At 36.7% G+C, this 23,411-nt stretch overlaps 4 protein-coding genes across 10 annotated transcripts; 3 read left to right on the top strand and 1 right to left on the bottom strand.

The window, feature by feature from the left end:
• The first annotated feature begins 230 nt into the window (after positions 1-230).
• LOC142539497 (vacuolar protein sorting-associated protein 55 homolog) lies at positions 231-2,962 on the top strand. Of its 2 annotated transcripts, none has more exons than XM_075645009.1 (5): positions 231-445; positions 1,462-1,583; positions 1,678-1,717; positions 2,361-2,445; positions 2,565-2,962. In XM_075645009.1, the coding sequence occupies exons 2-5, from the start codon at positions 1,485-1,487 to the stop codon at positions 2,755-2,757; spliced, it is 417 nt and encodes a 138-aa protein (XP_075501124.1). In that variant the 5' UTR covers positions 231-445; positions 1,462-1,484; the 3' UTR covers positions 2,758-2,962. The 2 variants fall into 2 exon arrangements, with proteins under 2 accessions (XP_075501124.1, XP_075501122.1); XM_075645007.1 differs by having other exon boundaries at positions 231-529.
• A 444-nt stretch (positions 2,963-3,406) lies between these two features.
• Positions 3,407-9,107, bottom strand: LOC142539494 (protein LATE ELONGATED HYPOCOTYL-like). Of its 6 annotated transcripts, none has more exons than XM_075645000.1 (8): positions 8,849-9,107; positions 8,665-8,695; positions 7,957-8,119; positions 7,766-7,877; positions 7,479-7,540; positions 5,480-5,686; positions 3,896-5,308; positions 3,407-3,818 (listed from the first exon to the last, which is right to left on the bottom strand). In XM_075645000.1, the coding sequence occupies exons 3-8, from the start codon at positions 7,993-7,995 to the stop codon at positions 3,504-3,506; spliced, it is 2,148 nt and encodes a 715-aa protein (XP_075501115.1). In that variant the 5' UTR covers positions 7,996-8,119; positions 8,665-8,695; positions 8,849-9,107; the 3' UTR covers positions 3,407-3,503. The 6 variants fall into 6 exon arrangements, with proteins under 6 accessions (XP_075501115.1, XP_075501118.1, XP_075501116.1 ...); XM_075645003.1 differs by having other exon boundaries at positions 7,957-8,042; XM_075645001.1 differs by having other exon boundaries at positions 8,665-8,691.
• Positions 9,108-15,830: 6,723 nt separating this feature from the next.
• Positions 15,831-21,049, top strand: LOC142539493 (bifunctional fucokinase/GDP-fucose pyrophosphorylase). The gene is made up of 7 exons (XM_075644999.1): positions 15,831-16,259; positions 17,164-17,446; positions 17,611-17,975; positions 18,118-18,244; positions 18,448-19,455; positions 19,705-20,438; positions 20,514-21,049. The coding sequence occupies exons 1-7, from the start codon at positions 15,975-15,977 to the stop codon at positions 20,919-20,921; spliced, it is 3,210 nt and encodes a 1,069-aa protein (XP_075501114.1). The 5' UTR covers positions 15,831-15,974; the 3' UTR covers positions 20,922-21,049.
• Positions 21,050-21,286: 237 nt separating this feature from the next.
• On the top strand, positions 21,287-23,185 carry LOC142539492 (cytochrome P450 703A2). The gene has a single exon (XM_075644998.1). The coding sequence runs from the start codon at positions 21,541-21,543 to the stop codon at positions 23,083-23,085; it is 1,545 nt and encodes a 514-aa protein (XP_075501113.1). The 5' UTR covers positions 21,287-21,540; the 3' UTR covers positions 23,086-23,185.
• The last annotated feature ends 226 nt before the right edge of the window (positions 23,186-23,411 follow it).

Here is a 23,411-nt window from a genome sequence, read left to right as displayed (position 1 = left end):
ATGAAGTCCGATCATTTATTTTCTGAATAATTTAAAGAAAATTTTTATATGCAAAATTTATCTCACATTATTTCAACTATTCGAATATGAACTATGAGGCTATGAATATGTCAAGTTTGTTAATTTAAATGGTGGATTTTATTAGATAAATATATATAAAAATAATATAAATATAAATATAAAATAACTAAATATCAATAAAAGATGACGGGAGGCTGCAACAAATATTACAATGTTTTGTTGCAAAGCATTTTAATTAAAAGATAAAATTCCTGTCGACCACTGTACGCTCCGCCACCCGCCGTCTCCATTCATGGAGACTCTTCGTACTCCGATTCCGTCTATCTGAGAGGCCTTCACGTCCCCTCTCGGCGACTGCTCCACCGCCTTCGACTTCTCCACCTATCTGCTCTTCCTCAGCCTGATTCTCCTTAATATTCGAGGCGTATCTTTATTTTTACCCGCTCTTTGTCTTTTCGTGCATATTCGCACTTCCCATCTTGCTGGGTTTATTGAATTTCCGATCAATGTATGGATTTCTTTTTCTTTTTTTTATCAATAATTTCGGTTCAAATTTATATATTTTTTCGTAATATTTTTTGAGTCGGTCTCCTTTCGTAGGCTTGATTTTGTATTTCATCTTGAGCCCGATTAGTTCGTTTAAAAGTTCAAGTTTTTGAAGACTTGGGTCTTCTCATTTGGACTGTTGGGCTTACTAGATTCTCACCACAGTGTTGCATTATGTCCTTTGTGGTGTAAACAACTTTATCTTTTTAGAATATATAACGGTGTTTAATGTTTAAATCCCTTCGTGAAAGTATGGAAGTCAGTATTTAGTTGATTGGAACTGTTAGTGCTTTTGGTAATTCCCTAGTATGATATTAATCTTGTGGAAGGAATATGGGTTCAAATTATAGGCTTCTCCTTTTAGAATCCTTTGTCATTGTTTTTTTTCTCTTGCAACTGTATTAGACTTGATTTTTTAATAGTATTGATTCTGGTTGTGTTTGATGTTGATTGTTGGGAAGATTAAATTGGACAAAGTTCTAGCAGATGTACTGAAACACTCATTTCACCATCTTACTGAGTATGATGCAATAAACCTACTTAATTAGGACAAATTTTGTGTTAATGCATATAGCTGCTTCTTCCTTATTATAGCCACTAAATTGGCGCAGGCTTTGTGTTTGGAAGCCAACTCTATTTTTCATTTTTCAAAGGGCTGTTCCCAGTTTTTCAGCTTGGTAATGACCAGACTGTTCAAGTCATAACTCACATATAAATTAAACATAAAGAAGAGCTTTAAATGGTTGCGATATATTTCTTGTTTTTTGTTATTAGAGATGGTTTGCCTGATGACTGTACAAAGTAGACATACAGCTGAATGTGTTTCTTTATCATTGTTTCCTTTCATCTTTATGATTTATACTTTTACTTTGCAAATGCAATCTATCTTTAGAGTGCTATACGTGAGCAAGTTTAGGATGGCTGACCTTCCTGGTTATATAAGAGCTTGTTTACAGACTGGAAAACTCGCTATTCTAGCAATTCTTGTGTCAGGGGGAATTGTACTGCAAATACTGGTATCTGTTCTAGGCTTCGCTCTCTTTGATTTGTTTGCCTGCGATTTCATCTTGTTTATAATATTTATATTCCTCACTTTAAAATGAGTTTCAGGCATGCGCTCTGTACAATAATTGGTGGCCGATGTTAACAGGTAATTATATTTCAAAGTTATGCGTGTGTACATGATGTGTAGTGTTGAAAATTTGGTTCGGTGAGAATTGTAAATTTGGCTTCTCTTTATGGATTTGAAATATCAGGTAAGGCTAGAGTTTCAACTTTTGTAGAAAATCAACCTGTTAAAATGATAACGTGGACATTTGGCACGCATATCCAAGTCCATGTCTCTCTGTGAAACCAAGTGTATCAAACAGCCAGTGATAACAAATTAAACCAAAAATATGAAACCAACAATTCTATGCAAATATCGAAAAAAATTACTTATATGCCACAGAGAGACTTTATAGTTAAAACTATCAATTGACCGTAATTTCTCCAGTTTGCATCTCTTGCAAGTTGAAATTTGCTTGTTTGTTTAATTTATTCTTCTTGTTTTTATGCTGAATCTGAAAGAATATGGGCCTTTACTATAATGTATTCAGGATACAAATAGTAATTGGTGAAGTTCGTGAGAGCATACTGTACTTGTGTTTTCAACTGGCTCCCTATTAATGTTTATCTGAATTTTCTTTTTTTGTTGCAATCTTTTTAGTTTATGTTGAGAGGAACTTAAGATTTTTGTACTACTGAGGTTTGGAGATATTTGATTTTTGTATGCTTTGTCAATTTCTTTGCAGTATTGATGTATGTTTTCTTGCCAATGCCTTTACTATTCTTTGCCGGGTCAGATACTTCTTTGATGTATGCGGAATCAACCAGCGGGTAAATTTTTTCTTTACAAATAAATTTGCTGATGCGATTTACTCACAACAACTCAATTGTGCTGGTAAATTTATCATGGACCTTCTTCATACTCGCATTTGTCATCAACCTGCATACAGTTGGATAGATGCGGCTAAGTTTCTGACGGGTACTTCAGCAATTGGCAGCATCGCCATACCGGTTATTCTAAAGCATGCTGGAGTGATTGGTTGGGGAGCAATGACGATGGAGCTTTCGTCTTTCTTCATAATTGTGTTCTCCATTCTGTGCTACCTTGGGACAAACGACGACGATGGATACAGTATGTTTTAAGCAATCAATTCTACCTGCTGTTGTACTGCACTCTCTGCACTGTCTTGGGTCGATGACTCTGAGCATTCCATTCATGTTCATTTGTTGATAAGTTGATGAAGCAAAAAATGTATATCAATAAGATGTTCTTAGAGGGATGTCGAGTGTATGAGTGTGATACGGTGTAACTTATTTGCGTTTCTGTTTCCCGAAACGGAGGACATCATCCATTGCTGTTTTACTTTCCTTCACAAGTTGTAGAAACCGTGTGTCGTTTATTTGTTAAACAATGTTGTTTAAAATGCCAAAGAATAAGGAGAGTAAGGTAGCAGTGGAGAACGGCATGGTCGGGGAGAGTGAAGATAGTAGCTGTAGTTTTCGCAACACATATAGGATATAGATTGGGATTCATTTACCTGGCTTTTTGTATTTTCAATTTACCCAAAAAAAATAATCGAGCATCCCAGTTCTATTTTCAAATATATTTTTCCTCCATTTACATTTGCGACATAATCATGATTTTTAATATTACACACCTTTCTTGAAAAAAATATGTATATTTTAGTCGAACATTTTTTCCAACCAAAAGCAATAATTTTATGTTATGGAAGGATGTTATGTCAAATAACGAAGAGGTCAAAGCTCATTGCATTTCACGAACATTTGTAAATTCCAGGTCTCCAAGAAGGTTTTAAAATTAAACGACAATAATGAAAATATGTTGTGTTTTACACAGAATATACATGGATAAGAGAACGCAACATTAATTAAGTGGAATCTTTATCAATCCCTCCCACCCGAAATCTCTTGGGACCTTTCTCTTCATCCTTGCAGTTGGTTGACATCCTTGTGTCTTTTGCCTCCACTGAGCATCTCTTATAAGGTTTGAATCCGATCCGGCAAGCTTTGGTCGTCGACTCCTCTTTCTTATCGTCCAACCGGATCTGGTCACTAGGGTTGAACTGCAACCATCCTTCTGTATTTTCCATGTCACTATTCTTCTTTCGCTTGAAATTTAAATCATGAGAAAAAGTCTGAGGCAGAATTTCTCTAGAGAAAAGTGCCTGAAAGGCCAATCTCCCCTGCAAGCAAATTGAAAACAGATTACTGCAATGCATAAAATTGTCTTCATAGAAAACGAAGCATAATTCTTGGTCACCTCTTCGGATACTTCTTTCCAAGGGTCATTTATGCTGCAAAGGCTTCTACAACGTCGGCTAATGGGGTCGCTTGATGGATGGTTTTCCTCATCTTCTTTCAATTCTTTATCTTGGACATCCTTTTCCTCTTTTCCCTCTGCCTCTACTTCACTGCTGGAAGGTGTATTTGATCCACATGAAGAACGGTCTACCTTCTTTCTACTCTTGGACTTGTTTGAGTCCAGCGGCTCTGCTGTGTCTGCCATTGGTGCTGTTTCAGTCACTGCCGGTCCAGGATTTGGTTTTCCCCCTTCGCTTCCTTCAGAACATGATGAGGATAATGTTGAATGCTGTTCTTGAAATTCCTCCAAACACTCAGGTTGATCTTCTAATGCAAGATCAGGAATGACTTCTTTTTTATCATCATTTGCTGCTCTCGTATTGGCATCTATTGGAGTTGCAGATGTTGACGGAGCAGTGGAGGTAAATCCAGGATGAAGCGGTGGACACAATGGAAGCAGACCATGTGCTGCCCACCAAGCAGTTGCAGCTGCCACTGTAGCTGCAGCAATTGTCGCCATACTAGGAACTGTATTCATCTGCTTTGGTTGAAGTCCTCTGGGTGTGCCTGTAGAAGTTTCCCCTGAAGTGTCCATGGTTACACATGGCCATAAAGTTGCTGCAAAGCTAGCTGCAGCATAGGCTGCTGGATTTTGCAGTAAAGCAGATACAAGAAGACTTGAAAATGTGGATGATATGTGCAAAAATGAATGGTAATCATCTTGGTGTTGGAATGTGGCGGATAATGGGTGAAAACCTGGAAAGGATTGATGAACGGAAGAACTTGATGCATTACCATGATGCTCAGGAGTAGTAGACCCACCCGGATTCATGAAAAGACATGGAGGTCCAAGAACTCCCATTTTTTGGTATCCAGAGTCTGTGTGTGCGGTGTCTTCTAAGACAACATTTTGTGTATTCATTCCAAAGCTGCCCTCAAGAATGTTAACCGGGATATGAGGCAAACAGTTTTGTGAGGCATCATCGTTTGTGGTTGGAAAGTTGTCAATACTTTTGGATTGCTTCAACTCATCTATTCTGTTGCCATGACCATATTTTTCATGGGAAAGGCATGAATTTCCGACATTGGAGGTGTTATCATCCTGAAGCAATTGCTTGTTACAAGTCTGATTTGTCCGAAGTTGTTTGGAATCAAAGGCTTGAGATGTTTCATCCTTATTACTTGTTTCCGTTGAGAGTGGAACATATTCCCTAAAGGTGAAAAAATTTATTGGCGCAACTGACGCTGACGAGTTTTTGTTCACTGAAGATGAGTTGGCACAAGCACCTGTCTTGTGAATAGAGAAGACCGGAGAGTCGTTTTCAAGGTTTATATCAACATGTTTTCTGTTATTCCCATCATCACTAGATTTCTGGAAGGATGCGAAGAAACCATGTCAATTCAAGTGACAGAAAAATATAATAGAACAAATATCAAATGGCATACTTCGAAAAAAAGAACAGTGCACGGAAAGCAATCCTATAAAAGAAAATGTGATATGCACTGCAATAAAAAAATTCCAACGAAAATACTTAAGAAATACCTCAGACAATGGCTCTTGCTCTAAGTCCAGTGTCATTTGACCCGGGCACAAAAAAGAAAGAGGAGCTGATGGTTTCCCATCCTTCACTCCCGCGCTCGTCTTTCGAGGATAAGGATTACTGGGTTTCCTTTTAGGCCGTGGTGGAGGAATATTAATGTTTAGAGTATGTCCAATTGGAATTTCTTTAACAAAGGACTCCTTTTCCAACTGGATAATGCAAATACAAGAAAAAAATTAACATAAAATATAACATAGAAGGAGAATTATCACTGAAGTACGTTAGACAGTTCAAGAAGTTTTAATTACCTAATACGAAAATCTAAATATTAACCAAATGGTGTTCACAATGTGCAAAATTAATGAGAAACCATCATCAACACAATGTCTTTGAAAAGTTTGACAGAGAAAATGCCCACTATTGTTCCAAGAATCTAAGGTTCATACTCCTTAATCACCACACTCTTGTTTATATCCATAAGTAACACATGTAAAAATTAGCTTGTCGGAAAACATGTTCTTTCTAATTTAATATTATTCTAATTCAGTCAATTAAGGTCCTACACCGATTTTCTACTTTAGATTTATTTGTTTTCTTAGAGACATGTGTAATTAAGTTCGTAAAAGACTTGCATATGTCTACCAAGTATCAACCATAAATCAAGAATTACCAATAAGATACACTTAGCGCCACCATGTGCTACAAACTTCGAGTTGCAGTGACAACAAGAAGGAGAAAACAGTATTTAAGCAAAAAAAAAAAGATGCCAAATAAGGAGGCCTAAGGGAAAAAACATTTTGAACTTCGTTTTCAGCCTTTAGAGAAGAACAGAGAAAGAAAGAAACTATACTCACTGGCCAATGATGTCTTTGTTTGGATCTGTAATTCAGTCTTATGAAGACATAAAATTGTTTTGAGAATAATAGATAACAGAAAGTAGATCCAACAAATAAAGAAATAGAAATCCTAAAGTGAACAAGGGGCCTATGGGAAAAAATGCAATCACACAAAAGAATACAAAATAAGATCATCTTCCTCAGATAAGAGTGATTCAACCGTCTTGCAGTCATAGCCATCGTTACACTTTGTCACCACAATTATTCATAAACTCGTAACACTTTTGGGCTACAAATAATGCATATTATTAATGAACTAAATAGTGAGGTAATAATTCTCCCAATTCACAAGCTCTGGAACTCAAGGAACCATTGGATGTGAAATCAATTCACACCAATTCTTCTATTTTTCACTCTCTGAACCCTTGTTTTGAGAAAACAAGGATTTGGAGCTGAATTAAGGCTTTTAGTAAAAGGGTCTTGATGCAATTCAGTCATGCAACTAGCTTGGGTTCTACACATGACATTTGATGAGTTCATAGCATTCTTCAATCTAACCATGATGATTATGAAGCATAAAAATGGAACTAGATTTTGATTACTAAAATTTCAAGTTACCCCATCTAAAATATTGGGCACAATTAACGTGATATGGGCGTTCTAGGCCCAATTTATTTGAGCCTGTAACAACCTACTTGCCGGAAGGTGGAATATTATTTATATAGGATAAGGCACTATGCCATGAATTTTGCAGGTACTGCTTGACAATAACTCTATTTAGATTGGCTCATGTGCACTCTCGAGCACAGAAAGTGCATGCAACCCTTGGAAAGGTACCATTCTTACACGGATATAATTATACATACCAATACACTGTGCAACAATTCATGACAAGATGTGTTTCCTAACAAGCACTCTTACAATGGAGAACACCGCATTGAGTAAAGATGTACTTCGAGGAACCAGGCAACATACTTGTGCCTGTCAAAGTGACTAGAAATGTATTTCCTTTTTATGGAAAAACGGTATACATATAAATTAGATTCAAAAAAATTTCAGGTGAGAACTTCATAAAGATAGTTTTACCAGTGTGTTGGGTAAAATCTAGAGGTAGAAAGTTTTCTGACGTCATCAATTCATGATAGAAGTATTATCGATGATTAACCTTTGTGAAAAATTTCTGTGCATGACTTCTGATCTGCACTGCAGTCTTGGTTCCAATATGTTCTGCACCACCACCAAGAGGTCTTTCATAAAGAGAACGCATTAAAAGCAACATTTCTTAAAAGGAGGTGACAAAACAATAACCAATCATTTTGAATGATGATAAATCCATGATCAAGAGACTTGATTAAGGAAAATAAAGGGCCTTGACAACATAAGAATATTGAGCTGTCTCAAATCAATTATTGTGCCATCTATAAATCTATTAGTTAATACTAGAACAGTGACCTTCTATACGCTGCCAAGCTCGCCCATACAGCTTGAGGGCTACTAAAAACTTATTATGCTCCTCCTCAGTCCATCGCTCACGTTGCTTTGTTATTGTGTAAGGTTTCCTGGTCTGTCAATGACACGAAATTCATTGCTCTGGTGTTGAAATGTGGACACATATATTTAACTAAACAGTGTAGAAAGGATACCTTGACTAGAAGTTCTTCTCCAGAAGAATAAGGGTCCATAATAAGGACCAGGGAGCTGGTTCAGATAAAGAGGCTTTCCTTCATCACTAGTAACAATAATTCATGGTAGCTAGGGCTGTGGTGATAGTTTTATTGCAATCGACCTGCTAAAGTAACACTAGTACTGCAAAAGAGAAACTTACAAAGAAATCAATGGATATCTATGATCTATTTCTGATAATCGATTTTCACAATCATTATTTTCCAAGGAGTTGTATTTGGTTTTTTGACATAGAGCAGAGCATAGATTGACGGCTTTAGAAATTGAGAATTTGATAATTTACGATGATGTCAAATATACTTCACAATCAAATGATAACACTGTAAACAGCATCTAGTCTTTCATATAAATTAAAACCCCGGGCAAATCCCACCATTTTCTGCTGCATACGATTTAACATTAGACTTTTCGATTAAATATCCTTTCAATTTCACACACTAAAAAATGGGGTGAAACAGGCATTAATCCGGTTAAATCCCATGAATCCTCCGATACCAAAAGTACTGTTACTATCTTCAGAAACAATAAAAAACGGCCTGTGTAAGAATCAGTAACTAGCGGAAAACAGAGACAAGGAAAAAAATGACGGAGAGGAGATAACACTTTCAGAACCCAAAGCAAATAGTAAAAAGTAAAACTGCATTTAATTCCTTAACCAGAATCCTCACCAAAACGAACCACGCGTTGTCTTAACCCTTCCTTCCAATCCAAAAGGCCATGAAAGAGCACAGAAACATAAAAGAGAAGGAGAAAAAAAAACTAATTCAATCAGTGAGCAACAACTGTCACAACTATCGCCATCTTCAGATCGCAAAACACCAATAACAAGCACTCAAGAAGGTATAATTATACCTGCGACGCTAAACACAGCGCGAGACAGCTCCGTAACCTCCGATCCTTACCCGACCATGCATGGACAAAACCTAGCCGGAGAATCATCAACGGCGGATCGGAATCCTCAGAACACCGCCGGAACAACCAGAGTAGATGCGTCAATGCGAGCGAGCGAGCGAGAGCAGCAAACGCTTGGGAATTGAAGAGAAACAGCAATGGATGGAAGGAGAGCAGGAATTTCTTATTTATTTTGCTTCAAATTTGCAAAGGAAAAATGTGAGCCACAAGTATGGGGTTAATTTTTAAATAATAAGAAAATTGAGGCCAAAATGTGGGTAGGGCAAGAAGAACGGCGCCACGTGGCGTAAAACTGGTGGCTGGATAACCTACTCCAGGAGTCCTCCTTACCCCCCTTTGCACTTTATTTTAGCACTGGCCACTGCACATTTACTCGATTAAAATAAACTAATTTTTAAATTTATTCAGATCACAAGACTTTAAAATTTGTGTGAGTATTTTGTTGTTATATTTTATTTTAATAAAGAAATTTAAGTTGTTCTAAAAAATGATCGCTCGTGATTTTTGGTCTCCACCCAGATCCCATTTATTTAGAATATAAGAAATCTTATTTCATCGAAAATTTAATAATTTATATTTAAAAAGGTTAATTTATACCTCTTCAGAAAAAAAAAGATACACAACCATAAACATACGAGATAAGAAATTAATTTTAAATTTGTAGTTTTGGAACATGCTACATATTTTAAAAAAAACATAGAGAGAATTTAAAAAAAAAATATTCAATTTCCTTAATAGTTTGTGCAATCAGCTCCTCAACTTCTATATATATATATATATATATATTACTAAGAATAGGTCTCTTGTGAATCGATTTAACAAATCTTTAACTGTGAAACGGATCAACCCTACCGATATTCACAATAAAAAGTAATATTCTTAGCATAAAAATTAATAATTTTTCATGGATAACCCAATAAGAAATCTGTCTCACAAAATACGACATGTGAGACCGTCTCCCACAAGTTTTTACATATTACTAGCACCACAATGAACATATTGTGTGCATATATGATTTTTATTTTTTATTTTTTTAGTCATTTTTTATAGAGTAAATCTCTTGTGAAACAGTATTACGAATCTTTATCTGTGAGATGAGTCAACCCTACCGATATTCACAATAAAAAATAATACTCTTAGTATAAAAAGTAATGTTTTTTCATTAATGACCCAAATAAAATATCTGTCTCACAAAATACGACTCGTGAGACCGTCTCACACAAGTTTTTATCTTTTTTTATAAGTAATTCATAAAATGTGAATTTTACGAATTACAATTATATTACACGAGTTAGCAAGACACACACACACACACATATATATATATATATAATATTTATGGACGATCATATTTGAATTGAATGGTGCATTGATTTATTTCTTTTTTGAGTACAAATGAGAGAAGAGATTCGAAAATTAGTCTAAAAATAAGGGACAACGCGTGAGATCAACTTAGACTACAAATTCAGTCTCAAAATTGATTTATGTTTATACCTAATAGATATTGTTAGTTGTTTGCCATATAATAATTTAGTATACTTATTAAAACGTGAAAGAGTAGATCTCTTGTGAGACAGTCTCACGAATTTTTATTTGTGAAACGGGTCAACCCTACCGATATTCACAATAAAAAGTAATACTTTTAGCATAAAAAATAATATTTTTTCTTGGATGACCCAAATAAGAGATCTGTCTCACAAAATATGACTCGTGAGACCGTCTCATACAAATTTTTGCCAACGTAAAATGTTTTGTTGCCATTTGACTATTGGATTGGAATAAATAAATATATTTAAGTTTATGTTTTGTTTCATGGATTTAATTGAGTGACAACTTCCATGCTTTTATGGGAAGAATAAATGATTATAGAATATTGGTCACATTAAAATTTCAAAAAACATGTAATTTTAAAAGTCGTGTTTTGTTATTTTGATGCAATATTTTTTATAAATGTATTCTTAAAATTTGAATCGAGAACGTTATACACATATATGATAGATTCTTTGTAATTACATGAGTGTGTGTATATATATATAGTTATCTCAATGTTAGGACGCAATAAATTTTTTTGGATAGAGTGATAGAAATATGATATTTGTCTTCTATACAGTTTAACTTTTGCATATTCTATAGAAGTCTGGTGGTATTTCAAACTGAATATGTTATATGTGTCAACTAATTATTAGTTCATAATATGTTATAATTAAGTATAAAATTTATAAAATTTTATAAAAAATAATTTACAAAAGTCTATAAAAATCTTGCAAAAAAGTCTACATGAATCCAAGTAAATCTGTTTATAAATCTGTGAGATTCTGTATAAGTCAATAAAAATCTATCAAATTCATAAAAGTCTATAATTTGAAAAAGTCATTAAAAGTAATCAAAAGTCTGAATTGAATACACCCCACTAATTACAGCGAAAAACGAGTAAAAATTTTCTTTACAGTGAGCCCAAAATGTGTCAACCATAATTATGATATTAAAAATAGTATATAATAAACTCTCGTCTAAACATATCACATCAGAAAATAAGTCCACACACAATCAAAATCAACTACATACAACTCAAATCATCGGGACATGCCCCGGTATATAGATACATATATATACTGGGATAGATCATTCATCCTCAACTCAAATGTGACTCCCTCCAGAAGTACCATCTCGGGTCTCCTGATAACATGGAGTATCTGCCATGATCCACACACAAAGACAACAACAGCCCCCCTTGGGGGTGAGCAAAAGCTCTGTATGGAACAACCATAATATATACAACATGTATCTACACATTGATATATGATATGCAATGCATGCATGTTGTGGGGATATCAGGTCAAATGCTCATCTACTGAGCATGTATCAAAACCAATCGTATCGCTATCAAATCAATGTTCGAGCTGGCACACCGGCCTCAGTCAAGTATAAGGGAATATCCGTATGATAGCGTCGGCAAAGCGCTATCAAATCTCAATCAATCAATCAATCACAGGGACCACGAATGACTGTGTTTTTAAGGGCTACAAATGATTGTGTTTTTAAGGGCTACATAATGTCAAACATAACATCGTGCTCAAAACCCCATAATCAAAATCCAATGATATAGAGGTATCCAATGATCATAGCACAACGTGCATGTCATGTATTGATGTATGTATAAAATGATGTGTGTTAACAAAATATTTATTTTATACATCGACTTACTAATAATGAATGTCATGTATGCCACATCAACTGATCAACAACTAAGGCATATGTGGGGACCCGGACGCTAATTCATTCCTTAATCGTCTTTAGGAATAATTCAAGCAATTCTAATAAACAGGGTCTAAATTTTTTTTTTTTAAAATACAAAGCGGAGACGTAATGTAATTCCATTCAAATTACATATTAAACATAAATATACAAATCTTGTTTTATCTACAAGAATTCAACTAGGTTCAACTATATATCATTGCTGAATCCTAAGTTGCTTCAGAGCCCGAATCTCCACGCTATCTAGTCCAGCCTCGCTCTTTCCTTGACCCTGATCCTATCCCACATGTTGCCATGCACACATACAAATAAGACAACAGCCGGATAACTCCGGTGAGAATTACATTCTCAGTATAAATCATGTATACATGCAATCATAAAAACAATGTAACAGCATATAACAGATATGTCTAACATGTATTCAAATCAGAATATAAATCCATATCAAGAATAAATTCTATTCTAAACATGTACCATCATCAGGAACGTAATTCATCATGTACCATACTCAGGAACATAATCAACATAACTCAATATAAACTGTCAATTAGACTCATGACTTCAAATTGAAGGCTAGACTCAATGCTAGTCTAGGGATCCCAGTTCCAGATGTTAGCATTCCCATATCGACCAACAGTAATAGAAAAGACTCAGTTCTATCCACGTCGATAGAGTATCGATCACCAGTAATAGAAGAAGCTCGGATTCTATCCACATCAGTATAGTATCGATCACCAGTAATAGAAGAAACTTCGATTCTATCCACATCGATATAATATCGATCATCAGTAATAGAAGAAGTTATAATTCTATCCACATCGATACGGTACCGATCATCAGTAATAGAAGAAGCTACAATTCTATCCACATCGATAGCCAAACATCCGTTGACATACTTTGGCACTATTGCCAATATACTATCTTGTGACATCGTGCAATGTGCCCGTGGCGATCCCACCACTATCAGGCACTTCTGTCACAAGATTACTCGTCTAATACCTGCTGTCTATAAATCAAGAGAACAAGTACATCAATCAAATCAATACAATAAGGTAAAGTATGTGATTTAGGGAAACTCGAGCCAAACATCACTCGAGTTGTGCAATCCCAACTCAACATTAATTTATACATTTATCTTCTCGGTCCGACGAAGACGAAGTATTGAAGTCAACTCTGTCCATACCCAATCTGATAATGACAATCGAATAGATACAATCTCAGTATATAACTCAGTTCAAAACCTGTTATGATTAATACTCAAATCAAAACATAATCTGATCAATGTCAATCGACATATGATATCACAATACCATCTAAATCAATATCAAATCTGATCAATATCAATCAACTGATGTTTCGACGGTATAACAATACAGTCTCGATAACCCCGTCAATTCCAACACCACAGATATAATATCAGAACTCATAATCAATATCGGTGCAACTCATAATTTCCATAACAATACAAATCTGATATCGAATCTCAATTAATCGATTCCAAAAATCATAAAAATTACATAATCAGTCTGTTCTTTAATCTGACTTCGATTATACGATGTCCACTGTATCAGAAACACCATATATGATTCCTATTCAATTCTGACAACATCATATTTTTAAATCATGTTCAAACGTAACAAAACTTACGTCCAGTTGTAGCTGTCGTCGCTAGGAACTCGGTGCTGAAGTCAGATTGAAAATCAAATGGACGAATCAAAATATAAAGGCGTAAGGATTTTTGGCAAACTTCCTCGACCCTTTTCTTATTTCTTCTGAATTCTGAAACAATTCATGATATATATATATATATATATACCTCGTGCATGTTCAAGGGGCAGGTGGCTTATTTTCGTGTTGCATGTCGCGCGCATATGCGCGCACAAGGCCGCGCATATGCGCCGGAAGCCTTATCCGAACTACCGGACTGCTCGCGCATATGCGCGCACTTAAGTCGCGCATATGCGCGAGACCTACTGTCTCGTGCCTTCACCATTCGCGCATATGCGCGCTTTCTGCAGCGCATGTGCGCCGAACTCTCTGGACGTTCCGCGCATGTGCGCGTATTGAGGTCGCGCATGTGCGCCCAACTCTCTGGACCTCTCGCGCATATGCGCGAATCTAAGTCGCGCATGTGCGCGCATGGTTCTGTCATCCTCGCGCATGTGCGCCCATACACGTCGCGCATATGCGCCGAACTTTTCTTGCACAAAATGTCAAATCTTCTTTCGGCTCTCCCGGTCTGATCCGTTTCATCCATAATCATCTCAATTAATCAATAATTCATTTCAGATTAATCTCAGATTACGGTAATAAAATCTCGGGTCTTACAGCATATAGACACATATTCTCAGTCAAATCAATCAAACATATGTCATATGACACATATACCTATCATATGTTACTCGGTCGTAACATACCTCAATTCTTGATCTCCAGTCAATGTAGTGTGATCCATAATTAGGATTTTAATACCAAAACTCAATCTACATAGTCAAAATATTCATTTGAATCAATGAATTCATTCAATTGTAACTCTATTAGCGTATTTGAATGTATTAATTCATTATACGCTATTCAGTTTAACACTCAAATTATTAGGAGAATTATATCATATAATAAATCTTAATAATTCATTATTATACCATAAATAATATTTATCTATTCCCTTCAAATCAAGATTTAAAGTTTAAGAATTGTTTGTAAACCTAAAAAATTCATATAAAATTGAATTCTTGATATAATTTAATTCCACATGTGAAAGTAAATTTCTTGTCGGCTATTCTATCGCATATATTGAAATCAAATTCAAATATATGCTATTATATCAATTCAATAAATAAATGTGCCGAATCTAAGAGAAAATTACCTCAAAATGACGCTTTCAACACGAGGATTTCGAATATATAATTTGTTTTGAGTTTGAACAATATTTCAATATAGTTTTGAGGGATATAACTTGAATTCTTCTCTTTTTCTCTTAATTCTTCTTCTCGTTTTCTTTTGATTACATTTCTTTTATTTATTTATTTATTATTATTATTATTATTATATTACTAATCCATCTCAGTGACATGTTCTAATATTTCTATCACTAATTACCATTTCGCCTTTAAATTTAAATCAATTATTTTTAAAATTATTTACGAAGTTGCCATAACAAAATTTGAATATTTTTCAATTTATTTACACATTTGCCATCAAAAGTTTAATCGACTATTTTAAAATTTGTTGTACTATTTTTATTCGCCATGTTTAAAATCTAAACATATTGATTATATTATAAGTTGATTTGCGACTCATAATTTACATCATTTACATTAGTTATATAATGGATATCACGAAGTCTCACAATTACTCAATTTAAATTTTGAGTTTTGTATTGAATTAATACATGAGATATTGTAATTCAAACAGTTAGCTATTATGATTTATAAAAGTTGATTCTTAATATAATCGTATTGTTACGAAAAGCATTAACAATAAAAAATAAAGATTAAACAAAATATTTCTATAACAAAATAATCAAAGTAAACTAATAAAAATCATCACATAATTTTATATTAATGTAATCAATAATAATTCCAAGTTATTTATTTATGTAAAATTTGATTCAAACCAATTTTTTGGATTTAGTTGATTTTAAAACCAAGCAACTGATTTGGTTTGGATTCCTTTGTGGTTTTGAACCAGCTCATTAAGGCAATAACCGAGCAGCTTCAGCAAACGACGTCGTTCTCGTCCCCAATCATCGCCCATCATCTCCTTCGGAGAATAATCAAGAAACTCCAAATCGAAGCTGCTAACTCTGCCAATGGAAAGTCGATCAAAAGCCAACCTTGTGGCGACTTTGCGGCGGGCCTGGTACCATTTGAGGCTGTCGGTGCGAGACCCAACCCGAGTTCCGACATGGGACGTTATCATATTGACGGCCTCCAGCCCAGAGCAGGCCGAGCTCTTCAACTGGCAGCTCGCCCGCGCTAAAAGAATCGGTCGCATCACCCCATCTACAGTAACTCTGGCAGTTCCTGACCCTCTTGGCCAGCGCATTGGCTCAGGCGCTGCCACACTTAACTCCATTCTAGCCCTCGCAAACCACGTATGTATTGCTCGCCGATATAAAACACTCTTAAAGAATTACTTAATGATTGTGGCCATCTGCCTGCTTTCCGTCACTCTAGAATGTTTGCGTTGCTAAGGGTTCAGTAAATATGGCCAATGGGTTAAATTTGGCATAATAGTGCTGTAAATTTTTTGATCGGTAAATTGCTAGACGTGATAATGCTCTAAAATTGATAGACGTGATGAGTCTATGGCCTTGTGTAATGCAAGTGCTTTTCTCGGTTTACATGTATTGGCACTTTGCTTGTGTGTTCGTTACTAATCATGCATTAATGCATTCGGAAACTCACCGGTTTTTAACTCAATGACAACTGCTTAGATTTATTTATCGGCAGCATCGAGCTAAAAGTTGCAAATTGTGGGATCTCTATGAATTGAATCCAACTAAACAGAACCAACGATATATTAGTAAGCCTTCAACCACATAATTTATATACTTAGATGTCATTTGGTGCTATGAATGAAGGAGGGATCCAATGGTTGTTTCATTTTTTAGTTAACTCAATTCATCATATAGCCCGTGATAAGTTAGTGTTTGTGTGACATAACACATCCTAGACTAACCTTGCGACAACTTTTCTCATCCTACATATTAAAAATAAACAAAAATAATCCTACAAATCAAAAGCATACCAAAAAAACATATACCTTCTCTCTCTCTATGTTATTCGTCTCTATTTTTCAATTTCTTATCATACTGATTATACATCCATCACTTATCCCATCCTGTAAGCCAAATGGTACCTTAGGTATAGTCTCACCCATTTCTTCAGTTGGATCAAGGTCACATAGGCTTGGTTCTACTCAATTGAGTTCTGTTAATCAGAAGTTTATTAGTTGATGGCTGCTGGTTCATCTCAAATATCATCTTTCATCAACAGATATCAGGTTCAAGGAACTGCAACTCTGTTTCTTCCGCATCCAGTGAGAGTTCAAATAATGAAATTCCCCTCCTACAGCTTGTTGAGTTAATCAGCAAAAAGCATATCTTGCTGCTTCATGCTGGAGGAGACTCTAAAAGGGTTCCATGGGCTAATCCAATGGGAAAAGTTTTCCTTCCAATCCCATACCTAGCAGAAGATGACCCTGATGGTCCAGTTCCCTTGCTTTTTGATCATATACTTGCAATTGCTTCTTGTGCAAGACAAGCTTTCCAGAATGAAGGTGACTTGTTCTGCCTGTTAGCTGTAATAAACTTGTCAGGAATCAATATTGGTTTTATTTTGTGTTACAATATCACCTATTGTTTAGTAATGTTCTGCCTCAGAATTGTCACTGTTCTATTCGTCAGCGTGGCTTTGCTTCTAAATGAAATTCTTCTTTGGCAGGAGGGATGTTCATCATGACTGGGGATGTTCTACCTTGTTTTGATGCTTTCAGCATTGTTCTTCCCGAGGATGCAGCCTCTATTGTCACGGTTCCTATAACCCTTGATATTGCTTCCAATCATGGTGTCATTGTGGCTTCTAAATCTGGATTACCAAATGACAATAGTTCAGCCGCTTTAGTCAAGAATCTACTTCAAAAGCCTACCATTGAGGAGCTTGTAGAGAACCAAGCGATGCTATCTGATGGCCGAACGTTACTTGATACTGGAATCATAGCAGTCAAAGGTAAAGCGTGGGTGGATCTTGTCACACTTTCCTGTTCCTGCCTGTCAATGGTATCAAATCTTCTGCAGAGCAAACAGGAGGTTAGTCACTTCTACCTTGATTGTCTGCTTATCATTTTAATTCAATTTCTGCATTTCTGAGTTTTCTTGTAGTAATGTTTTGAGGATTGCAGATCTTCAGATTCTGTATATCTTTGTGGCGACTGTCTACTATCCTTTGCAGATGGGCTTATATGAAGATCTAGTAGCAGCATGGGTGCCTGCTAAGCACGAATGGTTGAAGCAACGCCCATTGGGTGAAGAACTTGTCAAAAGATTGGGAAAACAACAGATGTTCACCTATTGCGCTTGTATGTCAATGGATCTTAAGTTTATATTATTATGTTAATTCATGCTTAAATTTTTTGTTCCATACAATTCATATTAATACCAGATCAACTATTATATCAGTTTTAGAATTTTAGTTTTTTACGGAGTTTTCAGATGTGGCAGTAGTGAAATTGTTATTTTCTCTGCAAAATCTATTCAATCCTTTGCTTTATACTGTGTTCAGATGACCTCCTGTTCTTGCACTTTGGCACCTCAAGTGAAGTTCTGGATCACCTTAGTTGCTCGGGAACTGGCCTTGTTGGTAGAAGGCATCTGTGCTCTATTCCAGCAACCACTGCATCCGATGTTGCTGCCTCGTCTATAATTGTTTCTAGTAAACTAGCACCTGGTGTATCTGTCGGAGATGATTCTCTTGTTTATGATTCCTCCATTTCTACCGGGATTCAGATTGGTTCTCAGTCAATAGTTGTCAGTGTAAATGTGCCTGCGCAAGCAATGGCTGGGAATTCCTTCAAGTTCAGTCTACCAGATCGCCATTGCCTGTGGGAGGTTCCTTTGGTGGGACGCGTAGAGAGGGTCATAGTATACTGTGGTCTTCATGACAATCCAAAAAGTTCATTTTTGAAGGACGGTACATTTTGCGGGAAACCATGGAATAAGGTCTTAGATGATTTAGGAATCCAGGATGCTGATCTATGGGGGAAAAACGAGAGTAATGATAAATTCTTGTGGAATGCCAAAATATTCCCTCTTCTTTCGTACTCTGAGATGCTTCTATTGGCCACTTGGCTCATGGGATTGAGCAACAAAGATGATGGCTCCCTCCTATATTTATGGAAAAGATCTGATCGGATCAGTCTCGAGGAGTTGCATAAATCAATTGATTTCTCAAAAATGTGGTTGAACTCCACTAATCATCAAGCAGTTATTGCATTGGAAATTGTTTTGGCTTGCCTTAAATTTGGCTTGCTTGGGCGTAATTTATCTCAATTGTGTCGAGAAATTCTACAGGAGGATGCTGCTGGAGTTGAACTATGTAAAAATATTTTGTCTGCTTGCCCTAAACTTCAATTTAAAAATCCACATATTCTTCCAAAAAGCAGGACACACCAAGTGCACCTTGATCTTCTTCGAGCATGCAATGATGAAGTGATGGCTTCAAAAGTGGAACACAAAGTATGGGCTGCAGTTGCTGATGAAACTGCTTCAGCTGTGAGATATGGCTTTAGTGGTAAAAATTTTACTCTTACCTTGGTGATGCCAAAGTTGATATAGATATAGACTTTGTCAGATCAACTTAAATTTATTAATGAGCTCATAAATCCGAATGTTTTCAAAATGAGCTCGTCTCTTATACGTTTGCAACAGAGAAATAAAAGATTTTTGTTTTCTGGAATTCTTCTTCTTCGACCATGAGTTTTAAGTTTGTTACTGTATAATTTATGATTTATGATTTAATATCCACGTGTTTTCCTTTCAGAGAATCTCTTGAGGTCCTCAAGTTGGTCTCATTCAATAGTTAATGACACTAGCAGTTCTGGTAATACGTTAGATCAATCTTTTCAGTGTAGGAAGGTCAAGGTAGAGTTACCAGTGCGAGTAGATTTTTCTGGTGGGTGGAGTGATACTCCTCCGTGGAGTTTGGAGCGCTCTGGGTGTGTGTTGAACATGGCAATAACATTGGAAGGTTCTCTTCCTGTTGGCACAATAATAGAAACCACAGAAGTTTCTGGGCTCCGGATCATTGATGATGTAGGAAGTGAGTTTCATATCAGCAACATTTCCTCCATTGCACCTCCATTCGATATAAACGATCCTTTTCGACTGGTCAAATCTGCATTGCTTGTTACTGGAATTATCAATGAAAGGACCCTTCAGTCCATAGGCTTGCTGATAAAGACATGGGCCAATGTCCCTCGTGGTAGTGGTTTGGGGACTTCCAGCATCTTATCAGCAGCTGTTGTGAAAGGTCTTTTGCAATTAACTAATGGTGATGATAGTGATGAAAACGTCACCCGGCTTGTATTAGTCTCAGAACAGCTGATGGGTACTGGAGGTGGGTGGCAAGATCAGATTGGTGGACTTTATCCTGGAATTAAGTTTACTGCAAGTTTTCCTGGAATCCCGTTGCGCCTTCAGGTCACTCCTCTATTAGCTTCATCTCGATTGATTAATGAGTTGCAGCAACGACTTCTTGTTGTGTTTAGCGGTCAAGTAAGAACTCTTACTGATGTCTTCTTCTTCCAAATAATTATATAAATGTTTAAAATTGTTTTGTGTGCTGTGCAGGTCCGAGTTGCTCATCAAGTCCTACAAAAGGTGGTGATTCGGTACTTGCGACGAGATAACCTACTTGTGTCCAGCATCAAACGCCTAATTGAACTGGCAAAGATTGGGAGGGAGGCTTTGATGAATTGCAACATCGATGAGGTCGGGGATGTAATGCTGGAAGCTTGGAGGTTGCATCAAGAACTTGATCCATACTGCAGCAACGAATTTGTTGACAAACTCTTTGCCTTTTCAGATTCCTATTGCTGTGGTTACAAGCTCGTGGGTGCTGGTGGTGGGGGATTTGCATTATTGCTTGCTAAAAGTGCTGAATCTGCTGTGAAGCTAAGACATCTACTTGCTGAAAATCCTGACTATAATGTTAAAGTCTATGAATGGGAAATATTCCTACATAACCAACCGAAATAACTTATATTCGTGTAAGAATATTATCTATAGCTGTTTTCAATAAAGATCCCAATAAATATATGTTCAATTTCTTCTACTATGCTTAAACACTTGATGGAAGTAACATAATAAAAAAAATTGAGAAGCTTGTTATTGTTCATTTAATTATCTTTAATAAATCCAATATTAATTTTTAAATTTGCATAACCAATAACATGTGTCCACTCATCCTTTTTAAAAAGTAATATCTGTTTAGAATTTGCTACATTCTTATTAATCTCTTGACTTTTATATTAATTCTTAAACTAACCTTCTTGGATAGATTACTATAATTCCAAAGAATTTTGATACCAAAAATATTACAGTTGATTTACGGAACTCTTGAATAATATAATATATTACATCATATACATGCAACCCCAAAAAGATGGGGCGAAAAGATGATGATGCACCTACCCTTTCTTTAATCAACTTCTAATAGATCGCTGGGTGAACCTACCTGTTTCCATGTATAAATTTGTGTCATATTTTAGTATCAAAACTTCAATTTATCAACCTTCTTAATTTGTTCTAGCTATACAAGGTGTGATATTTTGTTAAATGAGTAACAATCTGGCTAGCAGCTAACTTCAAGAACGAGATGATAGATTTTACAATATTTTCACTCATTTTTCTTTCTGCGATTCTTGTCCCCGTCTTCACCATCAAATTATGGTTCAAGAAGAGATCCCGGCATGGCGAAAAACTGCTGGTACTTCCACCAGGTCCTCCAAGATGGCCCATTGTGGGCAACCTTCTCCAGTTGAGTACAATGCCTCACAGGGACTTGACGAAATTATGCGACGAATATGGTCCTTTGGTCTACATTCGGCTGGGAAGTGTAGATGCCATCACCACCAATGATCCCGATATCATACGCGATATCCTTCGACAACAGGATGATGTGTTCGCCTCCAGACCAAGGACATTAGCGGCAGAGCACCTGGCTTACGGCTGTGGAGACGTGGCTTTGGCTCCTATCGGTCCGAAATGGAAGCGGTTGCGTAGGATATGCATGGAGCACCTACTAACAACCAAGAGGCTCGAGTCCTTTGTGACTCATCGAGCCCATGAAGCACAACAGCTTGTCAGGAATGTCTGGGAGGCTTCTCAAAGGAGAGAGGTGGTGAATCTGAGACAAGTTCTTGGTGAGTTTTCGATGAACAATGTGACCAGGATGTTGCTAGGGAAGCAGTATTTTGGCGCCGAGTCCGCTGCGCAAGAAGAAGCAACGGAGTTCATGCACATAACCCATGAGCTGTTCCGGCTTTTGGGGATGATTTATGTGGGTGATTATCTGCCCTTCTGGAGATGGATTGATCCGTATGGATGCGAGAGGCGAATGAGGGAAGTGGAGAAAAGGGTCGATGATTTTCATACAAAAATCATAGAGGAGCACAGGAAACGTAATAAAGACGAGTGCGGCATCGAGATGGACTTTGTCGATGTTTTACTGGGTCTGCCTGGTGAAGATGGGAAGCAACACATGGATGATGTAGAGATCAAAGCATTGATTCAGGACATGATTGCCGCGGCCACGGATACATCCGCCGTAACCAATGAATGGGCGATGGCAGAAGTGATCAAGAACCCTCGAGTCCTCAAAACACTCCAACAAGAGCTGGATAACATCGTAGGACCTGATAGAATGGTAATGGAATCTGACTTGGCCAACCTCAACTATCTACGCTGCATCGTGCGGGAGACCTTCCGCATGCACCCTGCCGGACCCTTTCTCATCCCCCACGAATCCACCCGACCCACCAACCTCAATGGCTACCACATCCCAGAAAGGACGCGTGTGTTCATCAACACACACGGGCTGGGAAGGAACTCCAAGATTTGGGACAACGTGGATGAGTTTAGGCCGGAGAGGCACTTGCTGGAAGACGGAAGCCGAGTGGAGATAAGCCATGGAGCCGATTTCAAGATCTTGCCGTTCAGTGCGGGTAAACGAAAGTGCCCCGGCGCTCCGCTCGGGGTGACGTTGGTGTTGATGGCCTTGGCTCGGCTGTTCCATTGCTTTGATTGGAGCTCAGCGGAAGAAGATATTGATACAACTGAAGTGTATGGGATGACCATGCCTAAGGCTCACCCGTTGTTGGCTATTGTCAAGCCTAGACTTGCCACCCGTTTATATCATTAATCATCTCGTGAACATTACTTTTTAATACAGCGTGGTTAATGCTAAAGAATCAGCATATGTTCAATAAAATGTTTTTGGATGCCACCACCCTCTTGCTTTTTTCACCACTATAAATGTAATTCTATGCTCACAAGTTAGTTCTTTTTTTTTTGAAATACTAATAAAATTAAATCAAATATTTGAGGCTGAATGTAAATTCGATTTTCAAGACAAGACAAAAAAAACAACAGTTTTAGCTAAAATACGAGTAATATGATTCGCTGATCTTTTAACAAAAATAAATGATAAAAATTAGAAATCCAACGCTTGTATTTTACAATCTTGCT

Source organism: Primulina tabacum, chromosome 3, assembly GCF_025594145.1.
Source record: "Primulina tabacum isolate GXHZ01 chromosome 3, ASM2559414v2, whole genome shotgun sequence".
In the NCBI taxonomy this organism is placed as follows: Eukaryota; Viridiplantae; Streptophyta; class Magnoliopsida; order Lamiales; family Gesneriaceae; genus Primulina; species Primulina tabacum.
The sequence above is the reverse complement of the archived record's forward strand: the minus strand, read 5'-3'. Positions and strand labels throughout refer to the sequence as shown.

Bases quoted from the DNA above. Each gene is read 5' to 3' on its own strand.
- LOC142539493 (XM_075644999.1), top strand. From the start codon at position 15,975: ATGGAAAGTCGATCAAAAGCCAACCTTGTGGCGACTTTGCGGCGGGCC. The intron at 17,976-18,117 runs GTTAGTCACTTC...TATCCTTTGCAG, and splicing joins TTCTGCAGAGCAAACAGGAG to ATGGGCTTATATGAAGATCT. The intron at 19,456-19,704 runs GTAAAAATTTTA...TTTTCCTTTCAG, and splicing joins TGTGAGATATGGCTTTAGTG to AGAATCTCTTGAGGTCCTCA.
- LOC142539494 (XM_075645000.1), bottom strand. From the start codon at position 7,995: ATGGACCCTTATTCTTCTGGAGAAGAACTTCTAGTCAAG. The intron at 7,541-7,765 runs GTCACTGTTCTA...GTGGTGGTGCAG, and splicing joins AGCTTGGCAGCGTATAGAAG to AACATATTGGAACCAAGACT. The intron at 5,687-7,478 runs GTTAATCATCGA...TGCATTATCCAG, and splicing joins CACAGAAATTTTTCACAAAG to TTGGAAAAGGAGTCCTTTGT.
- LOC142539497 (XM_075645009.1), top strand. From the start codon at position 1,485: ATGGCTGACCTTCCTGGTTATATAAGAGCTTGTTTACAGACTGGAAAA. The intron at 1,584-1,677 runs GTATCTGTTCTA...AATGAGTTTCAG, and splicing joins GAATTGTACTGCAAATACTG to GCATGCGCTCTGTACAATAA. The intron at 1,718-2,360 runs GTAATTATATTT...ATTTCTTTGCAG, and splicing joins TTGGTGGCCGATGTTAACAG to TATTGATGTATGTTTTCTTG.
- LOC142539492 (XM_075644998.1), top strand. From the start codon at position 21,541: ATGATAGATTTTACAATATTTTCACTCATTTTTCTTTCTGCGATTCTT.